The 21,014-nt window shown below is 46.1% G+C and overlaps 1 protein-coding gene across 3 annotated transcripts in view; it reads left to right on the plus strand.

The window, feature by feature from the left end:
* PSTK (phosphoseryl-tRNA kinase) overlaps nt 1-21,014 on the plus strand; it is a 109,688-nt gene that overhangs the window by 88,405 nt on the left and 269 nt on the right. For all 3 annotated transcript variants that reach the window (XM_063962135.1, XM_063962134.1, XM_063962136.1), the window contains exons 3-5: nt 4,985-5,183; nt 6,228-6,303; nt 14,550-14,643. In XM_063962135.1, coding sequence (XP_063818205.1) covers nt 4,985-5,183; nt 6,228-6,303; nt 14,550-14,643 — 369 coding nt within the window. The remainder of the gene's footprint in view (nt 1-4,984; nt 5,184-6,227; nt 6,304-14,549; nt 14,644-21,014) is intronic.

Genomic DNA, 21,014 nt, shown 5'->3' on the forward strand with positions numbered 1-21,014 from the left:
ATATGATAAACAGAAGAACAGGTGCTTGCAGAGATGATTCTGGTTTGGAAACCAGTGCAGGTTTTAAACATGAAACTTGGCAGTGAGATGTTGAATGGCAAACCTGGTAGCAGAGGCAGGAGTCTGACTATCCACAGTGCAGGTGGTGAAGCACTGACAGCAGCAAGCTGTATCACAGGTGGAGGAATGGAACACACCTGGAGTCAGTCTCAACTGCAAGGCTGAAGCACACAAGGTGGTGATGAGTGTGAAGCCTGTTTGAAGTTGCAGGTATTGCTGGGCCTTGAAGTTCCACGGAGCTGTGCAGAGTAACCAGGAGTACAAGTCTTTCAGTAGAGAGCCAGGAACACGGAAGGAACAGGTACAGATCCTTTCACATGGGTCGCAGGAGTGACACAAAGTCCAGGATGCCTGCAGACTGATCCTGCAGTCTCTTATGTACCCCTTGGTGCACAGGCATTGGATGAGTGAGGGAAAGTGGGTGCGGCCAAGCACCGGATTGGCCGCTGTATGCTGGTTGTTGTGAACTGTCATGGCGGCGCCCATGCCGCGGCCTAGCGGGAACGCGGCGTGCTACACGCCTGCTGTCTCAGGAGCGCTCCCAGGCCCGTGATGGCGTCCAGAGGCAGGGACACGGACGACAGGTGACCGCAGGGAGCCAGGTCGGAGTCCGCAACGGCGGACAGATGTCAGCTTGGTGAGTCGATTCCTGACACTATCTCACAAATTTATGTGCTTATTATGGAAAACTTTTTTCCGCAACCTCCTACCTTCATGGCTTCCTGGGAGAAGGATCTGATAGGGCTACCTACACAGATCAATTGGGATTCCGTATTTAGTAACACCCAGGCGAGCTCTTTATGCCTATCGACATTAGAGACCCTCTATAAGCTCATATACCGGTGGTATAGGACTCCTCTTGTTCTTAATAAAATGTTTCCCTCCCTCTCGAACCTGTGCTGGAGATGTAGAAATGCCCCAGGGAGCTTTGTGCATATTTGGTGGGATTGCCCTCTTATAACCCCATTTTGGGCAGAGGTATTTAGGTGTTCCGAACTGATAGTGGGGGATGTAATCCCGAAAGACCCGGGTTTTTGGCTCCTCAATCACACCTCCGCGGGGGCGCTCTCCTATAAACACTCCCTATTGAGACACCTTAGCAACGCTGCAAAAGCGGTTATTCCAACTCTTTGGAGATCCACCTCACCACCCTCGATTAAATCATGGTTTACAAAGATCGATTACTTTCTAGACATGGAGGACCTGATCTCTTTCTCATCTGGGAAAACCGTTAACTTTATAGCTATCTGGTTTCCCTGGTACGACTTTAAGGAATCTCCTGTGTACCGGTCCTACATGGCTACATAACCCTCCCTATGTTCTGTGTAAGGTGTCCTTCCAATGGGTCTCAGTTCCCTAACTGTTAAAGTTCCCCCCCCTATTTTTAAAAGTGATCGTCCTTTCTGCGCAGACACTCTCACCTGACTCTACCTTTACTATTTTTCCCCTTCTTTTTCTTCCTTATCCTCCCTCTCTCTTACTTTCCTTTCCTATTTTTCTGAGCTGTTTTGTTAAAATGTTCCTTCCTATATGTTCTGATGTTATAAGTTATGCAGTCAACTTATTTCCATACTTTGGGTGCTTTAAACGTATTGTATTGACATATATGATATGAGATGTTTTTGTCCCCTTCTTTGGAAAAGTATTGCTGTAATGATTTGTCTGCTGCTTTAATTAATAAAAAAACAGTTTACACAAAAAAATATATTTTATTGTGTTCTCCCTTTTATATCATGTATCTATGAATTGATTGAGTGTACCTAATCGATTGGGACACAAAGATGGAACTGATTTATATGTCCGCCATGGATTATCACCTATAAGTCTGTGCGCATATGCGATGTGGAGCGCAATATGGAACACATGACGCGAGATGTCATTTCTGCTGACGGAAACTATGTGATGTGGGAGCATCTACTGATACATCAGATCCGGGCGAAAGCAGATAATGATCGTGTGGTTTTATTTGGAACGCGGAAGTCGGACGTCCTCACGCGGATTTGGAGTTACATGTGTGTGTGTGATTTAGATTAATTAGAATAGGTATAAATAGGGGATCATTTGAGCTGAGCCACAAACGCTTCTGAGGAAGAACATAGTGAGGTCAGAAATGCGTTAAGCGGTGTGGCAAAGCAGTGCGGACTACATGCCAGCAATTGGTGGGGACTTCTTGCTCTGGACTCTATTGGGACCTGTGGAGAATGGAATTCTGCCTGGTGTTTTATATCTCACCTGGTCTTGATGAGTATAGACTGCCCCCATACACATACTGACGAGTTGTATGCCTGCTTATCTTATATGTTTGTGAGTGCATTTATGTAAAATTAAAACCTTTTAATAATTTAAAAAGCTGTTTGCACTATATGCTATTTATTTCTTTTCACATGATTATGCCATATGTGGATTTTTAAAGTGGATATTTGCTTATCCTGAAGACCTTTTCAAGCCATTCTTTGTATTATGACCTTGCACTAAATAAACATCGTGCTGGAAACAATTGATGGATAATACTCTGAGAGTGATTATCATTTTTTGAATTCATGATTATGGTCTTTTTGCGCAATTGTATATTTACCTTTTTTTTGTATAAAATATAAAAAAACTAAGTAATCACATGTACATAAGTATTCACAGCCTTTTCCATGAAGCTCTAAATTGAGCTCAGGTGCATCCTGTTTCCACTGATCATCCTTGAGCTGTTCCTACAGCTTAATTGGAGTCCACCTATGGTAAATTCAGTTGATTGGACATTATTTGGAAATGCACACACCTGTTTATATAAGGTCCCACACTTGACAGTGTAGTGTTCATTCTAAGATTTTTTTAGGGCAGGGTGCTGATCATTGAGGAGGGCACATTTTCATTTTGAAGGGCACATTTTTGATGTGACTCTTTGCGCACAAAGCATAGCGCATATGTTTATAGTTTTTATATATATATTTTCCCTTTAATGTATCATTTACCGCTACATACACATAGGACACCCATGTAACACCCAACATCTGTACTGAGAAAAATAGTATATTTGTCCAGTCTTCTTGAAAGAACGGCTACAGTATATACACATAATAAGTAGATAATAATAAATGCCTCCTGCACTGATGAAGTAGTTATAATCCCTATGTGTTATAAAACAGAAAAGTTAAGCAGAGGGTTAAAATATACAGTATAGGTACAAAATAAAAGTCTGTTCTTCTACTAAGGAAATAGTGTAAGCAGTACATGCTCACTGCTTACCCTGTTCTTTCCCTCTATATCAGATTGCTAAGTTATGTCGGCAGCCACAGCAGTGATGCCATTTACAGTGCCTCCTCTGCCATCCAGTTCAATAAGGATAGGAACTGTTTCCAATTTCAGAGGTAGGCAAGGAGTAGACAACTACATTGTAACATGCACTCTGTTGCATTCTGTATACAAGGGGGCTATTTATGATCCTGCTCTGTGCTTTTTCACATTTCAAAAATGGGCATGGTGCAGCACCCTGCTAAAACAGCCTAGAAGGAACACTAACGGTGCATGCCTGAGCACAAACCAAGCATGAAGTCAAGGGAATTGTCTGTAGAGAAAAAATTGTCTTGGAGGCACAAATCTGGGGAAGGGCACAGAAAAATATCTGCTGCTTTGAAGGTCCCAATGAGCACAGTGGCCTCCATCATCTGTAAAGGGAAGAAGTTCGGAACCACCAGGACTCTTCCTAGAGCTGGCCGGCCGTCTAAACTGAGCGATCGTGGGAGAAGGGCCGTAGTCAGGAAGGTGACCAAGAACCCGATGGTCACTCTGTCAGAGCTACAGCATTCCTCTGTGGAGAGAGGAGAACCTTCCAGAAGGACAACCATCTCTGCAGCAATCCACCAATCTGGCCTGTATGGTAGAGTGGCCAGACAGAAGCAACTCCTTAGTAAAAAGCACATGGCAGCCTGCCTGGAGTTTGCCAAAATGCACCTGAAGGACTCTCAGACCATGAGAAACAAAATTCTCTGGTCTGATGAGACAAAGATTGAACTCTGGCGTGGATGGCAGGCATCATGTTTGGAGGAAACCAGGCACCGCTCCTCACCAGGCCAATATCATCCCTACAGTGAAGCATGGTGGTGGCAGCATCATGATGTGGGGATGTTTTTCAGCGGCAGGAACTGGGAGACTAGTCAGGATAGAGGGAAAGATGAATGCAGCAATGTACAGAGACCTCCTGGATGAAAACCTACTCCAGAGTGCTCTTGACCTTAAACTGGGGCGTTGGTTCATCTTTCAGCAGGATAACGACCCTAAGCACACAGCCAAGATATCAAAGGAGTGGCTTCTGGACAATTTTGTGAATGTCCTTGAGTGGCCCAGCCAGAGCCCAGACTTGAATATGATTGAACATCTCTGGAGAGATCTGACAATGGCTGTGCACCGACGCTTCCCATCCAACCTGATGGAGCTTGAGAGGTGCTGCAAAGAGGAATGGGCGAAACTGCCCCAAGATAGGTGTGCCAAGCTTGTGGCATCATATTCAAAAAGACTTTAAGGCTGTAATTGCTGCCAAAGGTGCATCAACAAAGTATTGAGCAAAGGCTGTGAATACTTATTTCTTAGTTTTCTATTTGTAATAAATTTTCAAAAATCTCGAAGAAACTTTTTTCGCGTTGTCATTATGGGGTATTGTGTGTAGAATTTTGAGGGGAAAAAATAATTTATTCCATTTTGGAATAAAGCTGTAACATTACAAAATGTGGAAAAAGTGAAGCGCTGTGAATACTTTCCTGATGCACTGTATTGATATATATTTGTGATTTTCCCCTCCAGTTTTCCAGTTTGATGGATACTTTGTTTACAAATGGAAACGATATATAAACTGCTTGCCAGATATCGGATGCATCAGACTGCAGCGAACTGTTCTAATTATACATTAACAAAAGGCTGTATTTTCATCATTTCTCAGATTCCTTGGGATTTTGCCAGTTATATCTGCACTGTGCCATGGAGTGCTGCCTGCTGAGGAATAGGAGCAGGCCCCATCCTATCATGGACAAAACAATATTGCTTATGGACACAAAAATAGAGAAACCTAATCCCGAGAAAAACACATGGGAGAAAAACAGTTTGATCCTTGACAGCTCCCAAGGCGTCGCAGTGGATGAGTAAGGCGGGGAGGTTAATCGTCTGTGAAACATGCAGTTGTGTTTTGTTATGAAGTGAGCTTGTCTCTGTCGCCGTTCACGTGCCAAGTGTGAAACCCTATATCCTACACTGATGAGCCGCAGTAGGGGTGAAGCAGTGTCCCTAGGTTGGATTCTACCAGGTCCCTGTCATACTCTGAATATTGAATAAGTGAAGTATTCACTAAGCGGTCTCCCATGCACATTGGGATATCTAATAGGGGATCAGTATGATATCCCGGTGAGTAGTGTCCCAGCGTGCAAAATACAGACGTCGGGATCCCAGAGTTTAAAATACCGACAGGGGTGAGTTAAGGGTGGTCTACCATCTCCCCACCCCCCTACCCGCAGCCTAACCCTAACCTCTTCCCTTTGTGCCTAACCCTAACCACCCCCCATAGGTGCCTAAACTTAACCCTCCCTCCCCGTAGCCTAACCCTAACCCTCCCCACCTGCAGCTTAAACCTAACCTCAAGTCCCCCCCTCCCCTTCTCCCCCGTGGCTTACCTCTGTAGCGGCACGGTGCCTCCTAGTTCGGGGTCTCGGTTGTCGGTATTCCGGTGCTGAGACGTTGCCCCCTTTCTGAATGCTGGTGTTGGCATTCAGACTAGTGTCGGGATCCCGGTGTCAGTATTCTGACTGCCAGGTTACCGACAGCCGGGATCCTGACTGCTTCCTGTCTATAATAGGTGCAGGGTGTGCGACGCCCATGGGTCCGAGTCCAGATGGGCCCACACAGAACACCTTGCACTCAGTATACTTCCATTCTGTGGCAGCTGCTTTAGTCTGCACTGACCATGAGCTGGCAGGAGGGCGGCGCTCGGACACTGCACACACTCCTCCTCCCCTCATAAGATACCCCTGCACATGCATTTCATTGGTATTTTGCAGATGTAGTCATTTGCCTAACTTTTCATACATAATCCTTCAGACTGGCCCGGGAACGTGTGATTTTAGGAGAACCGTTGTTTGCTGTATTGCTGCGTAGTTCCATCTTTTATTGTATGTTGTATGTGACTATTACAGTACAAGAATCACTGATTTGCTGAATCGAGCTTTGGAGAGCCCTGTGACACCACTGGAGGATGACCATGAGGAGAAGGTAGGGGACAGTATGGACTTTTGTTTTCTGTGCTTCCAGGAATGTTATATTGAACAGTTTTTATTTTGATGTACCTAATGGCACTTTTATGTCTACCACATGTTCTGCTCAAACTGTCTGATGTCCGTATCATGACCATTTGTCCACTAATAGTTAGGGGTAGATCAAATGATCTTTAGCCAGGATGGTTGTCCATCTTCCAATAGTTTCTTCTAAAAGAAGAGCTCCTGTATACAGCAGATGGCCCATCCATAGCTCTACAATGGCGCTATATGGAAATGCTTTCATGGCTTAGCAGTGCGAGCCATCTAGTCCTCCAGCCTTGAGAACCACAGCACCAGTCTGCCGCCGTTATAATATAATGGGCAGTTACTCCTGATTGCGGTAAGGACGGGTTTAAGTATTTGAAAAGGGGTTTCCAGCTTTAAGGCAACTGATTTTGTTTTGCATTAATAATGCATTTCATCTCGCAGGGAGTGTCCCTTTTATCATTCAGTACAGTACAGAATAATGACCTTGTTCATGGGTTTCCGCCCAGTGATTAAGAACCCCTGGTTTAGGGAAGTTTAATTGTATTCTACAAATGCATATTAAAAAGCTGCCCATGGGGATCCGGAGTTAAGCGCACCCCCGTATTTGGGGGGGGGGGTTAGAGAGGGAGGGGAGGCTGGCACCATACGGGCGCCAAAAATGTGTTTGTTTTCTCTACGTGCGCCCCCCAAACTTTAAACATTCTGGCGCCCCTTCTGACATTATACAGATATAATATTCCAGAATTTATAAATATATTAATATTGCAGCTGTATTATCCCAGGGGTAGATTAATCAAAGTTTGGAAAGAGATAAAGTGGAGAGAGGTAAAGTACTAACCAATTGAATTCCAAGTGACAGGACCTGAACGGTTTATAATTTATCTTTTCCTAAGCTTTGATCACTCTCCCCAACACCCTCCCATACCACAGTTATCTTTATGATGTGACATTTCCGCTGTTCAGCATAGACATAGTAACATAGTAATTGAGGTTGAATAGAGGCAAAATGCCCATCGTGTTCAACCTGTATTAAGTTGAGTTGATTATAATGTACCTGCTGAAGTAATGTTTTATGACTATTTAACAACTATAAATCATGTTACACCCAGATTAACAACGTCAGTATTTTAAATGTTATAACCTTGGATATCATTTTCAATCAGAAATTTATCCATTCCTTTTTTTAAATGAATTTTCAGAGTCCGCCATTACCACCTTCCCTGGCAGTGAATTCCAAATCCTTATTGCCCTAACAGTGCGCTTGGAATTTCCTCTCCTCCAGCCTCAGCGAGTGCCCACGTGTCCTAAACAGCGTTCTTTTAATAAATAATTCTTGGTGATGCCCCTTTACTTATTTGAAGATATTAATAATGTCTACTCTTAGACGCCTCTTTTCCAGTGTATACATGTTCAACCTAGTAAGCCTTTCCTCGTAATCCAGTCCCTCTAGCCCTTTAATCAATTTAGTAGCTCGCCTTTGAACCTTTTCAAGTTCACAGATATCTTTTTTTTTTTATACAATGGTGCCCAAAACTGAACACAATATTCCAGGTGCGGACGTACCAGTGCCTTATACAGCTGCAGGATTACATCCTCGTCCCTTGTCTCAATTCCCCGTTTTATGCACGCTAGCACCTTACTTGCCTTCTTTACTGCATTTTGACATTGTGTACGGTTATTAAGCCTATTATAAATGAGTACTCCCAAATCTTTTTCCAGTACCATTACCCCTAGACTTTCCCCGTTTAATATGTAGGATGCAAGTTTGCTTTTAGTCCCGAAATGCATAACCTTGCATTTTTCTATATTGAATTTTTCTTTTTCTTTTTTTGCAAAGACTATGGGGGTAATTCCAAGTTGATCGCAGCAGGATTTTTGATAGCAATTGGGCAAAACCATGTGCACTGCAGGGGAGGCAGATATAACATGTGCAGAGAGAGTTAGATTTGGGTGCGTTATTTTATTTCTGTGCAGGGTAAATACTGGCTGCTTTATTTTTACACTGCAAATTAGATTGCAGATTGAACACACCCCACCCAAATCTAACTCTCTCTGTACATGTTATATCTGCCTCCCCTACAGTGCACATGGTTTTGCCCAATTGCTAACAAAAATCCTGCTGCGATCAACTTGGAATTACCCCCTATGTGCTGTATATTAGTGAATACCCTTTTCACATCGCTAATTGTACACGGGTCCTTCCTGGGTGCGACCTGCCATGAGACCCCTTTCAGACTGGCAATATACTGAGTCGGGTTTCCATCGGAGGCGGTGCTGATGTCATCAGGGGGCGGGTGCAGAGGCGGCACTTGGAGATGAGATCATATCCACACCGCCTCCTCCATAGTGTGAACGGGTCCCGGATCGCATCGAACCAGGTAACCCGTTCACACAGCACCTGACATGGGAATAACCTGCGTAAAGCCCTCCTTTATTACCGGGTTGAAATGCCAGGCTGCTCACATCGCACCTCCACGTGGGTCGACCCAGCAATATACTGGGTTATTTTGGTGATGTGAAAATAAGAATTTACTTACCGATAATTCTATTTCTCGTAGTCCGTAGTGGATGCTGGGAACTCCGTAAGGACCATGGGGAATAGCGGCTCCGCAGGAGTCTGGGCACATCTAAAGAAAGCTTTAGGATCACCTGGTGTGCACTGGGTCCTCCCCCTATGACCCTCCTCCAAGCCTCAGTTAGGATACTGTGCCCGGACGAGCGTACACAATAAGGAAGGATTTTGAATCCCGGGTAAGACTCATACCAGCCACACCAATCACACTGTACAACTTGTGATCTGAACCCAGTTAACAGCATGATAATAGAGGAGCCTCTAGAAAAGATGGCTCACTACAGCAATAACCCGAATTTTTTTTGGTAACAATAATTATGTACCAGTATTGCAGACAATCCGCACTTGGGATGGGCGCCCAGCATCCACTACGGACTACGAGAAATAGAATTATCGGTAAGTAAATTCTTATTTTCTCTGACGTCCTAGTGGATGCTGGGAACTCCGTAAGGACCATGGGGATTATACCAAAGCTCCCAAACGGGCGGGAGAGTGCGGATGACTCTGCAGCACCCAATGAGAGAACTCCCGGTCCTCCTCAGCCAGGGTATCAAATTTGTAGAATTTTACAAACGTATTTGCTCCTGACCAAGTAATTGCTCGGCAAAGTTGTAAAGCCGAGACCCCTCGGGCAGCTGCCCAAGATGAGCCCACCTTCCTTGTGGAGTGGGCATTTACAGATTTTTGGCTGTGGCAGGCCTGCCACAGAATGTGCAAGCTGAATTGTACTACAAATCCAACGAGCAATCGTCTGCTTAGAAGCAGGAGCACCCAGCTAGTTAGGTGCATACAGGATAAACAGCGAGTCAGATTTCCTGACTCCAGCCGTCCTGGAAACATATAGTTTCCGGGTCCTGACAACGTCTAGCAACTTGGAGTCCTCCAAGTCCCTAGTAGCCGCAGGCACCACAACAGGTTTGGTTCAGGTGAACGCTGAAACCACCATAGGGAGAAACTGAGGACGAGTCCTCAATTCCGCCCTGTCCGAATGGAAAATCAGAGAAGGGCTTTTACAGGATAAAGCCACCAATTCTGACACGCGCCTGGCCCAGGCCAGAGCCAACAGCATGACCACTTTTTCTGTGAGATATTTTAACTCCACAGATTTAAGTGGGTCAAACCAATGTGACTTTTGGAACCCAAAAACCACCTGGAGATCGCAAAGTGCCACTGAAGGCACAAAAGGAGGCTGTATATGCAGTACCCCTTTAACAAATGTCTGAACTTCAGGGACTGAAGCTAGTTCTTTTTTGGAAGAAAATTGACAGAGCCGAAATTTGAACCTTAATGGACCCCAATTTCAGGCCCATAGATACTCCTGTTTGCAGGAAATGTAGGAATCGACCCAGTTGAATTTCCTCCGTCGAGCCTTACTGGCCTCGCACCACGCAACATATTTTCGCCAAATGCGGTGATAATGTTTTGCGGTTACATCCTTCCTGGCTTTTATCAGGACAGGGATGACTTCATCCGGAATGCCTTTTTCCTTCAGGATCCGGCGTTCAACCGCCATGCCGTCAACGCAGCCGCGGTAAGTCTTGGAACAGACAAGGTCCTTGCTGGAGCAGGTCCCTTCTTAGAGGTAGAGGCCACGGATCCTCCGTGAGCATCTCTTGAAGTTCCGGTAACCAAGTCCTTCTTGGCCAATCCGGAGCCACTAATATAGTGCTTACTCCTCTCCATCTTATCAATCTCAGTACCTTGGGTATGAGAGGCAGAGGAGGGAACCCATACACTGATTGGTACACCCACGGTGTTACCAGAGCATCTACAGCTATTGCCTGAGGGTCCCTTGACCTGGCGCAATACCTGTCGAGTTTTTCCCAACGGTTTATAATCATGTGGAAGACTTCTGGGTGAAGTCCCTACTCTCCCGGGTGGAGGTCGTGCTGAGGAAATCTGCTTCCCAGTTGTCCACTCCCGGAATGAAAACTGCTGACAGTGCTATCACATGGTTTTTCGCCCAGCGAAGAATCCTTGCAGCTTCTGCCATTGCCCTCCTGCTTCTTGTGGCACCCTGTTTACGTGGGTGACTGCCGTAACGTTGTCCAACTGGATCAACACCGGCTGACCTTGAAGCAGAGGTCTTGCTAAGCTTAGAGCATTGTAAATGGCCCTTAGCTTCAGGATATTTATGTGAAGTGATGTCTCCAGGCTTGACTATAAGCCCTGGATATTCCTTCCCTGTGTGACTGCTCCCCAGCCTCGCAGGCTGGCATCCGTGGTCACCAGGACCCAGTCCCGAATGCCGAATCTGCGGCCCTCTAGAAGATGAGCACTCTGCAACCACCACAGGAGGGATACCCTTGTCCCTGGTGACAGGGTTATCCGCTGATGCATCTGAAGATGCGACCCGGACCATTTGTCCAGTAGGTTCCACTGGAAAGTCTTGCGTGGAATCTGCCGAATGGGATTGCTTCGTAGGAAGCCACCATTTTTACCCAGAACCCTTGTGCATTGATGCACTGAGACTTGGTTCGGTTTTAGGAGGTTCCTGACTAGCTCGGATAACTCCCTGGCTTTCTCCTCCGGGAGAAACACCTTCTTTCTGGACTGTGTCCAGGATCATCCCTAGGAACAGAAGACAAGTCGTCGGAACCAGCTGCGATTTTGGAATATTGAGAATCCAATCGTGCTGCCGCAACACTACCTGAGATAGTGCTACACCGATCTCCAACTGTTCCCTGGATCTTACCCTTATCAGGGAATCGTCCAAGTAAAGGATAACTAAAATTCCCTTCCTTCGAAGGAAAATCATCATTTCGGTCATTACCTCAGTAAAGACCCGGGGTGCCGTGGACCATCCCTACGGCAGCGTCTGAACTGATAGTGACAGTTCTGTACCATAACCTGAGATACCCTTGGTGAGAAGGGTAAATTTTGACATGAAGATAAGCATCCTTGATGTCCCGAGACATCATGTAGTCCCCTTCTTCCAGGTTTGCAATCACTGCTCTGAGTGACTCAATTTTGAATTTGAACCTCTGTATGTAAGTGTTCAAAGATTTTAGATTTTAAAATCGGTCTCACCGAGCCGTCTGGCTTCGGTACCACAATAGTGTGGAATAATACCCCGTTCCCTGTTGCAGGAGGGGTACCTTAATTATCACCTGCTGGGAATACAGCTTGTGAATGGCTTCCAAAACTGCCTCCCTGTCAGCGGGAGACGTCGGTAAAACAGACTTTTGGAAACGGCGAGGGGAATACGTCTCGAATTCCAATTTGTACCCCTGAAATATTACCTGAAGGATCCAGGGGTCTACTTGCGAGTGAGCCCACTGCGCACTGAAATTCATTGAGAACGGGCCCCCACCGTGCCTGAACTTGTAAAGCCCTAGCGTCATACTGAGGGCTTGGCAGAGGCGGAAAAGGGTTTCTGTTCCTGGGAACTGGCTGATCTCTGCAGCCATTTTCCTCTCCCTCTGTCACGAGCAGAAAAGAGGAACCCTTTTGTCCGCTTGCCAACCAGGACTGCGCCTGATAATACGGCGTCTTATTTTGAGAGGCGACCTAGGGTACATCCCCTTTTTTAAGGCAATACTTCCAAATGCCGTTTGGAATCCCTGACCACTTTACTGGTAGAATACAACGCACTTATACTTGATGCCAGTCGGCAAATATTCCGCTGTGCATCATGCATATATAGAAATGCATCTTTTAATTGCTCTATAGGCAATAATATACTGTCCTTATCTAGGATATCAATATTTCCAGTCAGGGAATCCGACCACGCCAACCCAGCACTGCACCTCCAGGCTGAGGCGATTGCTGGTCGCAGTATAACACCAGTATGTGTGTAAATACATTTTTGGATACCCTCCTGCTTTTTATCAGCAGGATCCTTAAGGGCGGCCATCTCAAGAGAGGGTAGAGCCCTTGTTCTTACAAGCGTGTGAGCGCCTTATCCCCTGTAGGGGGTGTTTCCCAACGCACCCTAACCTCTGGCGGGAAAAGGTATACTGCCAATAACTTTTTAGAAATTATCAATTGTTATCGGGGGGAAACCCACGCATCATCACACACCTCATTTTATTTTTCAGATTCAGGAAAACTACAGGAAGTTTTTCCTCACCAAACATAATACCCCTTTTTTGGTGGTATTCATATTATCAGAAAAGTGTAAACATTTTCCATTGCCTCAATCATGCAATGTGTGGCCCTATTGGAAATCACGGTTGTCTCTTCACCGTCGACACAGGAGTCAGTATCCGTGTCGGCGTCTGTATCTGAGGTAACGGGCGCTTTAGAGCCCCTGTATGAGACGTCTGGACATGCACAAGCTGAGTAGCCGGCTGTCCCATGTCAACCACTGTCTTTTATACAAAGCTGACACTGTCACGCAATTTCAACAGTATATCCACTCAGGTGTCGACCCCCTAGGGGGTGACAACACTATTACAGACACTCTACTCCGTCTCCACATCATTTTTCTCCTCATACATGTCGACACAAACGTACCGACACACAGCACACACACAGGGAATGCTCTGATAGAGGACAGGACCCACTAGCCCTTTGGGGAGACAGAGGGAGAGTTTGCCAGCACACACCAGAGCGCTATATATATACAGGGATAACCTTATATAAGTGTTTTTCCCTTTATAGCTGCTGTATTGTTTATACTGCGCCTAATTTGCGCCCCCCTCTCTTTTTTAACCCCTTTCTGTAGTGTAGTGACTGCAGGGGAGAGCCAGGAAGCTTCCCTCCAACTGAGCTGTGAGGGAAAATGGCGCCAGTGTGCTGAGGAGATAGGCTCCGCCCCTTTCTCGGCGTCCTTATCATCCGTTTTTCTGTATGTTTTGGCAGGGGTTAAATGCATCCATATAGCCCAGGAGTTATATGTGATGCATTTATTTTAGCCATATAAGGTTTTTATCGATTTATTGCGTCTCAGGGCGCTGCCCCCCCAGCGCCCTGCACCCTCAGTGACCGGAGTGTGAAGTGTGCTGAGAGCAATGGCGCACAGCTGCGGTGCTGTGCGCTACCTTATCTGAAGACAGGATCGTCTTCTGCCGCCGATTTTCCGGACCTCTTCGCTCTTCTGGCTCTGTAAGGGGGCCGGCGGCGCGGCTCCGGGACCCATCCAGGCTGAACCTGTGATCGTCCCTCTGGAGCTAATGTCCAGTAGCCAAGAAGCCCAATCCACTCTGCACGCAGGTGAGTTCGCTTCTTCTCCCCTTAGTCCCTCGATGCAGTGAGCCTGTTGCCAGCAGGTCTCACTGAAAATAATAAACCTAAACTAAAACTTTCACAAAGAGCTCAGGAGAGCCCCTAGTGTGCACCCTTCTCGTCGGGCACAGAAATCTAACTGAGGCTTGGAGGAGGGTCATAGGGGGAGGAGCCAGTGCACACCAGGTGATCCTAAAGCTTTCTTTAGATGTGCCCAGACTCCTGCGGAGCCGCTATTCCCCATGGTCCTTACGGAGTTCCCAGCATCCACTAGGACGTCAGAGAAAGGGGTATTAGTTTTTAGTTATGTTTTGGCGTCATTACAATTGAATCATGTTTATAGAAATGGCAGCGCGCCTTAATCTGCTTAATCGGAGTATGTGGCGGACATATCTGACGAGCCTCGGATACCAGTTCCACTATTGATCTTGTTTCACAGTATTATTTTCCAACTTTTGTTCATTTGTTAATAGGATAGAGATCGTGAAATCTGTGCAGCCAGTATCGTCCATCAGGCAGATCAAAGTGTACGAAGGCTCATTTCAGAGACCATGCAGGCCATGAAAGGTAGTAATAATATAAATGTATCATGGCATATATAAACCATACATCATTTCTTTCTGTTGTGTATTAATTCTTTACACAACCAGCCTCTGTGGACTAGATTTCGTCGTCTTATCTTTTGTTTTTTAAATAAAGTTTTTATTGAAGCATGACACAACGGTACTATTGAAATTAAAGAGTCCTATCTGAGATTAAACAAAGATAATTAAGGTGACGCTACAAGTTATACAGAGAAAATAAGGATACATCCAGGCAATACTGGCATGAGCAATATATAAAGAAAGTGGTAGTAATAAAAAAAAATAATAATAAAAAAACTAAAAAAAAACTAAAAACGTGTTTATAGTAAAAAAACACAATTTCAACCATAAAATGGCAAACTCAATGCCTCAGTCACTTTTCTAATTTTCCTTATCCAACCAAAATGTGACCGTCTCCGGAGTGGATACCAGAGAGGGCCAGGCTTATTATGAACAAACACTGAGAGAACGAAAGAGTAGAAGAGTAACTAAACAAAAGGGAGTAGAGAGAGTCCGTAATCATACCGTAGAGAAACTACCGTAACAAGGGGCGTTTTAAGAGAGACGAGGGCGCATGTGCAGCCTCCGTTGTGGGCCACCTTCACTCTGGCATCGAGTAGACTCCGGCGTTATGCCAAAGTCTACTGCGCATGCGCAGGTCTCAGGGAACATGGCGCCCGTGCCTTTGTTCCTGGGGACATCTCTAGTGCGCATGCGCCAATCACCCAGAAATGGCTGCGGCAGCCATTTTTCAAGTGATATGTGTCTGCAGTGCAGGACCGTCGCCGCAGGACTCCGGAGGGGTAAGTATAATAAATGGGTGCAGTGTGGTCTTTCCTGGACCCATGTGCACCACACACCTTGCACCCATTATAGAAACGCCTATGACTGTAACCCTGTTAGGATATAGAAAATAAAAACGTAAAAAATAGGATCAATTAAGGGTGTAAACTGTTCCATAGTAATATCCGTGCAGGAGTTATATATTCGGAAATAGTCTTTATCATAACCTAGATATGTAGTGTTACCAAAATAAATGCGTTATAAATTGCACAGTGTTACACTATAAAGACAATTGTTCAGTACACAGGTATAAGGGTCTTAAGCAGATATATAAAATAAATATATAATAAATATTGTAAACAAAGGACTAGTATCAGTGGTACAAACAAAACTTGTCATAATCCACAAGGATAGTCAAAAAGGGATGATCGTAGGCCTAGTATAAACAAGACAATATAGTGTAATCAAATTACAGCTCCTAGTGGGCTCCAAAATAGAAGTGGGCTATTAATATGGGCTTCAGTCCCTGGCTGATAAACCAATGCAGCAGCTCAGTGTGTAACGGAAAGAGTAGAATGTAGGGGTCGGGTATGATTTACCGGTGGTAAGGATGCCGGCGTTCAGTATATCTACGTCATCATCCCGAGAAATGGAATCCCAACGGGTGAGCTAGCTATGTTCTCCCCTACTCCTAACCCTCTCTTCCTGCAGCCTAACCCTAACCTCCCCCTTTAGTGCCTAACCCTAACCTCCCGCATTGTTGCCTAAACCTTACCCACCCCTTCCTTTCCCACAGCCTAAACCTAACCCTCCTCCCTTAGTGCCTAAGCCTAACCTTCCCCCAGTGGTGCCTAACCCAAACCCCCCCTCTCCCCACAGCCTAACCTCCCATGGTGGCGCCTAAACCTCAGCCTTTCAAATGAACTGTGTCACGGGCATATAGTGACATGGGCCCTCATTCCGAGTTGTTCGCTCGCTAGCTGCTTTTAGCAGCATTGCACACGCTAAGTCGCCGCCTACTGGGAGTGTATCTTAGCTTAGCAGAATTGCGAACGAAAGATTCTCAAAATTGCGAATAGAAATTTCTTAGCAGTTTCTGAGTAGCGCGACACTTACTCTGCCACTGCGATCAGTTCAGTCAGTTTCGTTCCTGGTTTGACGTCACAAACACAGCCAGCGTTCGCCCAGACACTCCCCCGTTTCTCCAGCCACTCCCGCGTTTTTCCCAGAAACGCCAGCGTTTTTTCACACACACCCATAAAACGGTCAGTTTCCGCCCAGAAACACCCACTTCCTGTCAATCACACTCCGATCACCAGAACGAAGAAAAAAACTCGTAATGCCGTGAGTAAAATACCAAACTTCTTAGCAAATTTACTTGACGCAGCCGCAGTGCGAACATTGCGCATGCGCAGTTAGCGGAAAATCGCACCGATGTGAAGAAAAATAACGAGCGAACAACTCGGAATGGGGGCCATCATGCGGTTAAATCTGGAATCTATGTAGGGAATCAGAATTTCTGATAGTGGTATCGCCAACTGGATTGCAAAGGCTGCAGCGTCGGATACTGGATACATTACTCTCTCCCCAGCTAAAATAGTAGATAGAGGAGATAATGGAGAGCATGCCTCCCATTGGGGGGCACCAGATGGGTGTGGTATGGAGGGTTGACAGTAACTAGGTCGACCACTATTGGTTGACAGTAACTAGGTCGACAGGGTTTGTAGGTCGACTTGGTCTAGGTCGACAGGTCAAAAGGTCAACATGAGTTTTTTGTGTGTAGTTTTCTCCATTTAGTCACCGGGAACCCCAATTAGTGCACCGTGTCCCCTCGCATGGCTCGCTTCACTCGCCATGGTATCGGCAAGGTGCCTCGCCCCGCTACCACTGTGCTTGGCACAGGTTACTATTCCCAATCGTAGTCCGTGTGGATCGTTAAGTAGAAAAAGTAAAAAAAAAGATAAAAAAAAATGTGAAAAACTCATGTCGATCTAGAGACCCTGGCGACTTAGTTACTGTCGACCTAGAGACGGGATACCGCCCCAGACAGACTTATCACAAAATATAGCTTAACATGGAAGGCACTAGAGAAGAGAATATAGGTACAGCTAGAGAACTGAACCGGTTTTAAGAGAAACAGTCTTAACAATGTTGTGGTACACAGTAAACATGAAGATACGGTATCACGGGATCCGGTCTGAAGATCGACAGTATCTAGGTCGACAATGTTTAGGTCGACCACTATAGGTCGACAGTCACTAGGTCGACATGGATGGAAGGTCGACAGGGTTTCTAGGTCGACATGTGCTAGGTCGACAGGTCTAAAGGTCAACATGAGGTTTTTTTTTTAAATTATTTTTTTGAATTTTTTCATACTTAACGATCCACGTGGACTACGATTGGAACGGTAAAGTGTGCCGAGCGAAGCGGTAGCGGAGCGAAGGCACCATGCCCGAAGCATGGCGAGCGAAGCGAGCCATGCGAGGGGACGCGGTGCACTAATTTGGGATCCCGGTCACTGTACGAAGAAAACTACACAAAAAAAAAATAAAAATCCTCATGTCGACCTTTAGACCTGTCGACCTAGCACATGTCGACCTAGAAACCCTGTCGACATTCCATCCATGTCGACCTAGTGACTGTCGACCTATAGTGGTCGACCTAAACATTGTCGACCTAGATACTGTCGATTTGATGAACCACACCCGGTATCACTGTAACACTGTAAACTTGGTAATGTGGAATAGTGACCACAAGGTGGCAGTATATTACAGCAAATGAGTGTAAACATAATGTAATATTGGGTACACACTGGACTACGTGTTTACCCAGCTGAGCCAGTGCGCAACGGGACCCTATATCAGCAAGTGCATACACATTTGCAAATGCAGGGTGCGACAGTGCCACGCGGGATGCCATGCTGCATTTTAACTTTAGACCCTAATGTTAATATTTTCTGTAATTAACCCAGGTTACTAGCTCCTTTTCCTTGGTAAAGTATCAAGGAAATATTGATCAATTCTTATGGCCCGATTCAATTAGCTGCTAATTAGGTCCCGCCGCTGCGATCTTAGAAAATAGCTTTATGATAACGTGGGGAGAAGCGCCGGATTTTAGTTTATAGCTCCAGAATTAGTGCAAAGTTGTTATATTCGGGATGCGGTCAAGATCCCGCCGGACGGGATCCCGGCGGTCAGAATACCGACACCGGGATCCCGACCAGCACAATCCAGACATATTCTCCTTCTGTGGGTGTCCATGACACCCATAGAGGGAGAATAAATTAGTGTAGCGAGCGCAGCGAGCCTGCAAGGGGCTGTGTTGCGCTCGCCCCCCTGTTGGGATTGTGCCGGTCGGGATCCCGGTGTCTGTATTCCGACCGCCGGGATACTGTCCAGCGGGATCTCGTACTGATCCCGTTATATTCATGTCAAAATGTCACAATATTGGGCAGTATCTCTGATTAGTCATTTCTAATTGAACTGCATGCATTCCGGTCTTATTTGTTGTAATGTCTGCAGAATTTTAACGTATGAGGTCATAGCGCAAGTATTGCGTCCAATTGATTTGGCCTTTTGTGTCAAATTGAGTTAAATGTAAAAATTCCACCAAAGTTAATGTTTAAAGGATAACACTATTTTATATTTTCATTTGATCATAATGGGGTCATACACACAGGGAGATGTGTGCTGAGCAATCTATCACAGACCGCTCAGCACTCAGCGGTGAAGTGAGCGACCTGACTCTAGATTGTGCCAATCTAGTACCGGCGATAGCGAGGCGTGGGGCCACGTATCGCTATGGGGCATACACATGGAGCGATGTATGCTTCTTTTCTAAGAAAACTAGTCAGATTGCTTGAGGGCCGTACAGACGAGAGATGTGGAGGGAGATGCGTGCTGAGCGGGGAGGGGGGGGGGGGGGGGGGGGGGGCGACGACACAGGGGTCCGCTCAGCGGTGAAATGAGCAACCTGCCAGATTGTGCCAAGCACTGGCGATAGCGACACGCGGGACCGCGCATCGTTGTCGCCGGCACCCCTACACACAGAGCAATGTGATCTTAATTTCTAAGCAATCTAGTCGGATTGCTTAGAAATTAAGTAAACGTTGCTCCGTGTGTAACCGCCTTTAGATATTAAGCAAAAATTGCTCCATGTGTACCCCCCTTAAGAGTTTTATTGTGGTGTTGTTGTTGTTATTACATTTTATTTATAAGGCGCCACAAGTGTTTCGCAGCGCCGTACAAAGGACAGTACAGGGAGACAAAACTTAGCATTACAGTAAATAAATATCAGAAATAAAGTACAGGTAACAAAGAGCACCACAATTCTCACTACATAATACAGCTAAGATGTAAGTAGTGAGGGAGTGATCAGCGTACTACTAGGGGCTGGTGACCATCGATAGAGATGAGCCTTTACCAGCAGGAGAAAAAGCGGGTAAAGATGGTGGCTGAGTAGGAGAGGGCTGTGAGTGAAATGTGTTAGGAAGAGGGCTTCAATAACAAGAGGACAGAGGGCCCTGCTCTTAAGAGCTAACAATCTAGTGGGTCGGGTCGACAGACAGATGACATGAGGTGCAAGCAAGTGGGAGGTAGCCTGATGGCAGTATTTAAGCAAAGCTGAGATGTTCAAGCATGAGGCAGGGGAATGGAGGAGCGGCCTCAGGAATAGGTTATGCATCGGAAGGGTATGCTTGATGAATAGGTGTGTTTTTAGTGCCTGTTTGAAGCTTTGCAAAGTCGGGGAGAGTCTAATGGAGCGGGGGAGTGCGTTCCACTGAAGGGGTGCAGCACGGGCATAGTCTTAAACTCGTGCATGGGAAGCAGTGACCAGGGCAGTGGAGAGGCGACAGTCATTGGTCGACCGTAGGGGGTGGGAGGGAGTAGGAAGGGAGAGGAGGTTGGAGATGTAGGGAGCAGTGGAATTAGAGATGGCCTTGTTTGTGAGGGTGAGGAGTTTGAAGAGGATTCTGTAGGGGAATGAGAGCCAGTGTAGATTTTGTCGAAGGGGAGTGGCAGATGTGGAGCGGTGGGAGAGGAAGATAAGTCTAGCTGCGGAGTTCAGGACAGATTGGAGGGGAGCAAGATGGGAGCAAGCGAGGCCAGTGAGAACATTGCAGTAGTCGAGTTGTGAGATGACCAGTGAGTGGATGATAAGTTTAGTTGCACTCTGGAAGAGAAATGGCCTGATGCGAGCAATGTTGCGTAGCTGGAACCGACAGGATTGCACCAGAGCTTGGATGTGGGGTGCAAAGGAGAGGGAGGAGTCAAGAGTGACGCCCAAGCAGCAGAGTTGGGGAACAGGGGAGATGGTGGTGTTGTCAACAGTGATCCAGATATTGGTAGGGGGTGTTACTCTGGATGGAGGAAAGATGAGGAGTTCAGTTTTGTCCATGTCCAGCTTCAGAGAGAACTCAGACATCCAGGTGGAGATGGTGGAGAGGCAGCTGGAAACCTGGGAGAGGACAGAGAGGGACAGATCAGGAGAGGAGAGGTAGAGTTGTGTGTCATCAGCATAGAGGTGGTATTATATTTACCATATTGTGTTTTTGTTTCCTTTTTTATTTAA

This window comes from Pseudophryne corroboree, chromosome 3 (assembly GCF_028390025.1).
Source record: "Pseudophryne corroboree isolate aPseCor3 chromosome 3, aPseCor3.hap2, whole genome shotgun sequence".
Classification (NCBI taxonomy): Eukaryota; Metazoa; Chordata; class Amphibia; order Anura; family Myobatrachidae; genus Pseudophryne; species Pseudophryne corroboree.